This window comes from Acanthisitta chloris, unplaced genomic scaffold, assembly GCF_000695815.1.
Source record: "Acanthisitta chloris isolate BGI_N310 unplaced genomic scaffold, ASM69581v1 scaffold45531, whole genome shotgun sequence".
Taxonomy (NCBI): domain Eukaryota; kingdom Metazoa; phylum Chordata; class Aves; order Passeriformes; family Acanthisittidae; genus Acanthisitta; species Acanthisitta chloris.
Genome location: NW_008656234.1, coordinates 1 through 8,996, shown reverse-complemented (window position 1 = coordinate 8,996; position 8,996 = coordinate 1). Strand labels below are relative to the sequence as shown.

General features: G+C 42.5%; 1 protein-coding gene across 1 annotated transcript in view; it reads left to right on the top strand.

The window, feature by feature from the left end:
• SLC6A14 (solute carrier family 6 (amino acid transporter), member 14) overlaps window positions 1–5,938 on the top strand; it is a gene marked incomplete at its 5' end in the record, with an annotated part of 7,860 nt that extends 1,922 nt beyond the window's left edge. The window contains 8 exons of the mRNA XM_009084212.1: window positions 8–122; window positions 1,594–1,822; window positions 1,907–2,032; window positions 2,121–2,239; window positions 3,431–3,530; window positions 3,925–4,034; window positions 5,042–5,212; window positions 5,789–5,938. Of these exons, the coding sequence (XP_009082460.1) occupies window positions 8–122; window positions 1,594–1,822; window positions 1,907–2,032; window positions 2,121–2,239; window positions 3,431–3,530; window positions 3,925–4,034; window positions 5,042–5,212; window positions 5,789–5,938 (1,120 nt within the window). The remainder of the gene's footprint in view (window positions 1–7; window positions 123–1,593; window positions 1,823–1,906; window positions 2,033–2,120; window positions 2,240–3,430; window positions 3,531–3,924; window positions 4,035–5,041; window positions 5,213–5,788) is intronic.
• Window positions 5,939–8,996: the final 3,058 nt, after the last annotated feature.

Below are 8,996 nucleotides of genomic sequence, written 5' to 3'. Positions count from 1 at the left end.
TCTTTCCATATGTCATCCTGCTCATCTTGCTGGTACGAGGTGCCACCCTGGAAGGTGCCCTGGATGGCATTGAATACTACATTGGGAGACAGTCCAACATCACCAAGCTGATGGAGGCAGAGGTGAGAGATAGCATCAACCCTGGAAGTGTGACATGCTTCTGTGATTCTATGGGCTTGCTGCTTACAGAGAAACTTCTGTTTTATCCAGTTAGGTGCTTCTTCACGTCCTGCCCTGTGTTTTGAATCCACAGTTGGGTTGTGTAAGAAGTCTAAGCCCCTATTCTAGCTACTCTCTGCCTGAAAAATAGTCACCCTCTGCCCCCTCCCTGCCACACCAGACAGTGATGACAACTGTGCTATTGCCTATGATCAACTCTTGGGGGTCATGCTGGAGTTTAATCTCAGCATGGCCTGCTAGAAAGTTCTTGCTGATAATTGCAAGAGACATTATCAGAAGACTGAAGGAGTCCCTGAGTTTTAAATTCAGGTTGTGCCTTTCCCAGGAAATTAGCTTGGGTAATTAGGTGGATCAGGAAGGGCACCTTGTGCAAAGAAAGCCTGGACTTTCTTTGTTCTGGCTTATGCCAATATTATTTCAGCTTTATCAAAAGCAAGTATTAAGTGTGATGTTTACTTGTGGTATTTATGTGAGCCCTTGGCAATAAATGAGGGGCTGCAGCAGAGGCAGAAGTGGTTTGTCTGGGTCACAGTGTGCGGAACACAAATGGAAGTGTACACGGAATTTCTTACTCCTGCAGGCTGGTCCTGGTTATTTGTTGACACTGTGACTAGAGTCATATCTCAACAGTTCTGGGACCCTCAGTTCAGGAAGGATATTGAGGGGCTTGAGCAGGTCCAGAGAAGAGCAGCAAGGCTGGTGAAGGGACTCGAGCACGAGTGCCATGAGGAGAGGCTGAGGGAGCTGGGGGTGTTCAGCCTGGAGAAGAGGAGGCTCAGGGGAGACCTTATCACCCTCTGCAACTCCCTGACAGGAGGTTGGAGTCAGGTGGGGGTTGATCTCTTCTCCCAAGCAACCAGCAGGAGGACAAGAGGGCACAGACTCAAGCTCTGCCAGGGGAGGGTTAGGTTGGATATGAGGAAGAGATTTTTTGCTGAAAGAGTAATCAGGCATTGGAATGTGCTGCCCAGGGAGGTGGTGGATTCACCATCCCTGGAGGTTTTCAAGATGAGACTGGATGTGTAACTTAGTGCCATGGTCTAGTAACCACAGTAGGGCTGGACTCGATGGTCTTTGAGGTCTCTTCCAACCAGGTTGATTCTATGTTTCTACAATTCAACAACACACATGTGAACAAATTGAATTTCTTCTTCAGGGTTAGCCCAATAAGATTTAAGTATTTGGTAATGCACTTGGGATGTGACCTTTGGAGGTCATAGAAGACATTGTTTTTTGCTTGAGTCTGGAAGGTCACCAGTGTGCTATATCCCAACTACCCTAAAACTCATATGGAATACAATTAGATATTCAGCCTAAATGAAAAATACCCCAACCCTTGAGTTTCAACAGAGGGCAGGCATAAATGTTTATGATAAGTACTGTAAGTAATCCTCATGTTCTTATTTTTGGTAGGTTTGGAAAGATGCAGCCACCCAGATATTTTACTCCCTGTCTGTGGCATGGGGTGGGCTTGTTGCTTTGTCTTCATACAATAAGTTCCACAACAACTGCTACTCGGATGCTATTTTAGTTTGTGTAACCAACTGTGTCACCAGTGTATTTGCTGGGTTTGCGATATTCTCCATCCTGGGACATATGGCATTCGTGTCTGACAGACCTGTCTCAGAGGTTGTGGACTCAGGTAGGCTGATTGTCACACTGTTGGTATTGGGACCTGCATTGACCAAGGCATGACAATAACCTCCTTCCTTCCGCTAATTTGCAGGGTTTGATCTGGCATTTGTAGCCTACCCAGAGGCTCTGTCCAAGTTACCAGTTTCTCCTCTGTGGTCCTTCTTGTTTTTCTTCATGCTCCTGCTCTTGGGCCTTGACTCCCAGTTTGCCAGTATAGGTGAGTGGGGTTTTAAGAGACCCATGGCTTTTCAAATGACCATTGCCTTTCTTAATTGTGCTTCTCAAACCCCACACTTCTTTTGCAGAAACACTTACAACCACCATACAAGATATATATCCCAAAGTGATGAAAAAATTAAGAATCCCTGTAACTCTGGGTGTGTGCGTACTGCTCTTTCTTCTTGGGCTTATCTGTGTTACTCAGGTATGACATTCAATTCCATTTTAGTGGTGGGTTTAGTTATGCTGCAAGTGGTGAACTCAGGTCAAAATACCCTTTCTGACTGCTCCTGTCTGCATGGATCAGTCTTAGAGTCTCGGATTCTGCCAGTGTGTCTGGACATACAAATAAAGTCCCAAGGGAAGCTTGAAGAACCTAAGATTTTCTGTGATTATTGAACTGAGACATGCTTTTAAATAGAAAGTCTGTACAGAGCCTGATTTATGGTTTCTCAGTTCAGGAGTTTATTTATGTAATCACAAGTATAAGCATACAGTGTGTCCACAGTGCTGTGGGTACTGCTAACAAATGCTGATGAGATCGTTTTGTTCTGAACTGACTACCAAACAGGACAAGAATTGAGAAATGGCCTATTCATGCCATAAAAGCCCATTAGCTGACAATCATCTGTAGATTGTGTGGTTACTTCTCCTGCGTGTGTGTGTGTGTGTGTGTGTGTATATATGACTACACAGACAGAAAAGGAATCTTAAGTAAACTGTGTAAAATTTCTTGAGGCAACTGCTTTTAAGGATATAAAGGCGGATTGCAATTACTCCATCTAGAAATGCAGATTTATGTGTGTAATTAGACCGAGAATGTGAAGAAGATAATTGTGGTGAATAGTCAGTTGTATGGTCAAGCAAAGTACATAGGTTACAAAACATGATGGCAGAGAAGCTTGCAAGGCACTTAATACACAAGAGTGTGAAATGGCTGAGAGCTTGTTTCCTTCTCTGTATTGCTGCTATTGCATGCTGATGTTTAAAGCTGTGCTTAACCCACATGGAGAACTTGTGCATGTAGGAGTATACAAGGCTCCTAGAACTGATAACTGGTGTCTGTTGCTGTAGCTCAGGATTAAAACTTCAGTAGCAGCTTTATTACTGTAAGCTCCAAATTCAGATCTTGCTCTCAGCTGTTTATGTATACTCTGCACACACATATATCTTGGTTTTAGTGTACAGATCTATAGTATTTTGTCAGATATGCTTTTTAACTTTACATAGAGATATTTAAAGGAAATAATATTCACAAATGTGTACTTAACTTAGCGAATGGGGAATTTTAAAAACCGAGTGTTGATTAGTTAAGTTGCATTTGTTCAAGCCAGTTTATTTTATTTGAATAAATAGGTTAGTCCTCAAATTTTAATCTCTAATGTTTGTTCTACAGGCAGGAATTTACTGGGTTAATCTAATAGATCATTTTTGTGCTGGATGGGGAATCCTTATTGCAGCTGTCTTGGAGATAATAGGCATCGTCTACATTTACGGTAAATTATTTGCATTGAAAATCCATGGTTTGGCTGAGCAATCCCAGGCACAGTGTATATCATAGAATCACTGCATGGTTCTGTTGGAAGGGACCTTAAAGATCATCTAGTTCAAACCCCCCTGTTCCCCTCCATGATTAGGGACATGTTCCAGTAGACTAGGTTGCTTAAAGCCCTATCCAACCTGTCCTTGGAACGCTGGCAGGAATGGGATATAAAATATTAATTACTGCAATAAAGAATTTATAACTTAACTGTCTGAAAAGCTTTAACAGTCACCGCAGAACTGGAGAAACTGTCCTTGATCATTGCCTTTCTCTGATACCTTTTGAGTTATCACACGTGCACGGGAAGCACCTGCTTTACAATGTGCCCTACAATTGCCTTTCAACAGGAGGAAACAGGTTTATTGAAGACATTGAAATGATGATTGGAAAGAAGAGCCGTTTATTCTGGCTGTGGTGGAGAATATGCTGGTTTTTCATCACTCCTGTGCTGTTAATGGTGAGTGTAGATGACTGGTTTGTGTTAGTGTGGCAGAATTTAGTAATTTGATATTGAAGAGGTTTCCATGGGAAGACTCAGGGCTGACTGCACAGGCCCTGGGTATAAAGCTGGGGAATGGCTGTGCCAGTGAAACAAACTATGCGCTCTCTGCTTTCTGATACATTCCCCTCCTCCTTGGGTCCTCTCCAGGAGTGACTGGAGCTTTAGATCACTTGCCAGTGAGCTGGGTCTACACTCCTGAGGGCTGACACAGGAACCAGATCATTCCATTCATCTTGGCAGCTGGATTATCTTAGTTTTAGACGAGAAAATGTCTTGAAAACCTGGATTTTTCTCCTTTGAGGGAAATCCCATTTTTGAAGTAGCTCCCTGGCTTGGCTCTTTGGATGTCTAGATGTTTCTCTGCCTAACTGAGGCCTTCTATGTCCTGTTGCATGTCTCAGTGTTTTGTTACTCCTGTACTTCTAATTCTGAGTGTAAGTGGTTGGATTATGTAACAATGAGAGAATTGATTATTCTCCCAAATCCAGGAGCAGTGGCAAGTCACTCAGGCCAGCACATTACCTTCAAACTTTCCAGACTACAGTCTAGAAAATGCTGCTTAAAACTATCTCATTTCTGCAGCAATTCTTTTCTGTATTCCCATAAATAATGGAACATGGGAAGATATAAAACATATACAGAAAGGTACTAGACTCATCCAGCAACATATGTATTATTCAGCATATGATTTCAAGAGAACCCAGAGGTCAAGTTCTGTTGAAAATATATGTACTTAGTGTTATGATGCTTATCAGTGTCTTCTTTTGGCCCTGTCCTTCAGTCTTGCTGTTTGTCCATGACTGAACACCAAATCCTGCACAACTATCCTCACAGTCAGAAAGAGAGATGGAACTGTGAAGAACTTGTAGACAGCCCTTTATTAAAACAGCTTGGAAACAGAGTACAAGTTTGTTTGCTGGAAATCTGCTTTTTCCTCTTATTCTTTTTACCATTTTTTATAGGCTATTTTGGTCTGGTCTTTGGTCACGTTTTCACCTCCTACTTACGGATCCACATATACATATCCAACCTGGGGAACCGCTGTTGGCTGGTGCATGATCATCTTTTGTGTCATCTGGATTCCCATCGTAGCTATTGTAAAAGTAGTTAAAGCTGAAGGAAACCTTTGGCAGGTAAGGGCACAAAAAAGCTGTCATAGCCTCCAATCTTAATTTCTTTGGCATTTTCAGGACAACCTGTGCTTTCTTCTCCAACACATTTACTACTTTGTCATGTTTGTTAATTGGATTTTTAGACCAAAACACATCTCTGGTAGTTGCCTCAGAGGCAAATTTACCCTACAGAGTTCTGATAAGAAGATGAAGTCTAATTCTCTGAGAGTGTGCACATACACGTTCAAGAGAGACTTTCATGGGTTCTGTTGTTATTCCAGGTGCTTTAAATTCTCCGAAGAATTTCTATCACTTTTGATCCCTGTATCATTTTCTGGAATGCCTTCCATTCCTCACAGAAACAAGCAAGTGTCAGATCTGAGATGCTTTTCTTGCCAAGCTTTGCCATACAGTCCTGTTGCTCAGAGCTTTTCCTGCTTCTTTGACTTCAGTGTCCAGAATCTACTGATCCCAAAGATATTTGGAATGATTTTAAAAATCCTTGGTAGTTTGTTTGCCATTTGTTGAGTTACAGCTTTACTAAACTAAACCTGGACTAAAGAAAGACATTAAATGCTTCTTGTTTTTGCTTTCCAGCGTATTGTGAGCTGCTGCAGGCCTGCAGCAAACTGGGGTCCCTACCTGGAATGTCACCGAGGAGAACGATACAGCCATATTATAGACCCCAAAAAGGAAAAGGAACACGAGATTCCTACTGTGTCTGCCTTCGTATACACACAACAATGAGATGGCTGCTTGGATGGCAAACTTTTAACATTATGTGGATTTTGTCTTTAAATATTACAAAGGGACTATGCAAAAAAAAGAAAAAGCCAAAACAAAGAAAAAGCAAATTGACCCCCTGCCCTTCAAAGCCCAAACCCCAAATGCAAGCAAGCCATATTATTTATTTCTAGTGCTGTAGTGTTTGGGGAGGAACAGGTAAATTAGGCACTGAGATCTCTCCAGATATCTAGGTTGAGAGGGCAGGATAATGCATTGCAGGCTCCCCAGGCTGTTGGACTGGGCATGCTTAACCCCATCCAAGTGGTATCCAGCTGGACTGCAGATACCGATGTGGAAGAGCATACAGACACATTCTGGTACCTTCCAGCTGCAGGCGATTGAGCCCAAAGGTGCTGTGCATGTGTGTCTGGAAGTGCAGTTACTGCCTTCTGCTGTGCTCTGCCATCCCCCATGGTGTGTGGTCAGCAGAGGTGAATGGATATGCTGCTGCCCAGCACTGTAGCTCAGGGAACATGAATAATTTTTCACTAAGCTTTGCTGTGAGTCTGCTCAGGATTTGATATTGGGTACTCTGTGTATATGTTGTTTAAACAAATACAAATATTTGGCAAAAAATTGCCATCACAGGAAATAAGGCTTTAACATGGTGAAAAGCAGCCTCCTTTCTATTTCTCATTATTGCCCTTGGGATTCCTAAAGAGCCATCTTTGGTGTCATGCCCCGTGCTCAGCATTCATCTGTTTGTAATTCAAAAATTCTGTCACTAGTCTCTGCAGAATGAAAGAGTAACCATTGAATTCTGGTGCATCTGCTCTCCCTACTCTCACCAAGGCTTTACCTATCAGTTTTTTCTCTGCATTTTTCACTCAGATTTGGATTTTCCCTTCCAAAGAAGACCCAAAGTACTTTTTTAAAGATTCAAACAGTGTTATCAGCATTGTGGTAAGGCCAAAAGAAGCAGAACTTTACTTGAAGTGAAGGTTAAAACTGCCCTGTAGTGCTGTTACTCCAAAATTTGCTGAAAGCATGAGGCTGATGAAAAGTTATGAAGTTTGTAATGCAGTTGGGAACACAGACTTGGGCACCTACCTAGGCAGGAGGGAGTTGGGTTAAGAGAACCTGACTTTACTGTTAATACAAATGAATTCCTGATAAAGGAAGAAAGATCTATGTATAAAAATAATACATTTGCTGTGCTGAGGAATGCCTCTCTTACTGTGATAATGGTTCCTTGGGAACAATGCAGCAGGGTGTCTAGCTGTCACTTCATCTCAGGGCTTTGTCACTTTTTCTGGACATGAAGGAGTGTGGATAGTGGCTTGTTGCCCAGGCTGCATACCTTGGTGTATGTTTTATACTGATGGGGGTTTTTTTGTGACAAATCAACATGTTATGGCAAATGTGATTTTCTGTTTTTAATGGTTTTGGAGCCGTCAAATAAAATGTGATTTTTCTGTTTTTAATGCAGTTGTACCTAGAAAATGTCAACATTTTGTATGGACTTGGGGGACCAGCTGGGGTCAAGGGAAATACCACCAACAGAACCATGATCCTAAGCCTTTGAGAGACTGAACTGGAAATATTCAATCTCCAGGAAGTCTTTTCTTATAGAAGTGCAGTAGTCCTGTTTTGGAGTGGGCTCAGAAAATACAGAAAGTAGTCGAGTGGGAATTTATAAAGAGGACTGTGGAATTAGAGCCTGTAGTAGTATCTGATAAGGAGGATCCTTTTCCTGCACTCCAACTGATCGAGGGTCGCAGTTTAGTCACAAAACAGCAGCAAACAGTGCTGTCACTGGACTGGAGAAGCTGGGAGCAGGAGGGAGGCTGAGCTGCTATGCTGTGGTGCTCATCCCCCAGTGTACTGGAGCGACTCACCATCCACAGTGAGCAGTAGTTCATGCCTGAGAAGGGACAGACTTGGAAAGGAGAGGAATGTTAGTCAAGTAATGAGTGAAATCACTGAGGTGGTGGGGAAGCAGGCTGGACAAACCAGCCTCAGAAACAATCCAGGAAAATTTTTGCTAAATGGATGCTGAAGGCTAATACTAGCCATATCTACTGCTCTGCAAGAAGCCACCTCTGCTGCATACAGGGCTCCTTTGAGGCTGCTTCTGCTCTGGATTTGTTTTATGGGCTTTTAGGAGCTGTTTTCAAGATGGTGCCCTACCATAGCCTCCCAGAAACAAGACAGAAGGCAATTTCTTAAGGACTGGGGCTCCAGTTTTGGTACTTCCTCCTTTCTCCAAGGTAAGATAATGCGTCAATTCCAAAGGCAAGGTTCAGTCTCCCGGCAGAGCTGGGATCCCCCTGTGGGTGCATATCTAACATCTTCCTGGTATATCAAATTTCTGTTGTTTTCTTTGTGTGAGCTGATTTACTCCTTATGTTGCTGACTGATGGCATCTACTGAAGAGCCTTAAAGAGTATTTAGGAGCTTACATTCATGTTCCTCACCCATCGTGTCTCTGGCCCAGCAGCTAGAGTTCCTCAATAGCCCCTGATGGTTACATGAACAAGTGGTGTCCCTTGGTGCTTCTGTGGAGACAGGTTGGACCCAGCAGAGCTGGGTATTCCTCACCCGTACAGACTGATGGTACCCAACGTGCTGGTATTTATCAGATTGAAATAGCAGCAGTGCCAACCAGTGCAGCACTCTTGGTTCTGTGTTGAGCCTGTGGTCAAAATGCCTTGGCTTTGGGGATTTTTACTTTGAAGGGGAAAAAGTAAACGGCTCCACTTTGCATCCAGCAAAACTTGAAAAGAGAAGTGCAAAAGTAGTACATGCACTTTGGATTAACTTGAAATGCAAGTGTGTTTTCAGTCAGGAAAGAGAACACAGCTTTGTGCAGTTCTAAAAAGCCACATCTATGACATGGGAATATTTAAAAAGAGCTATTTCAACTGGCAATTTGTCTATCATGTAAAAGGGTTAGTTAGGAGCAAATTGAAAATGCCAAAGTTATTTCTATTGAAGAGAATATTAGCAAGCATGAAGTGAAATAAAGAAAAAAATAAATCTAATAATTTATTAATTTAATAATTTAATTTCTCGCCCA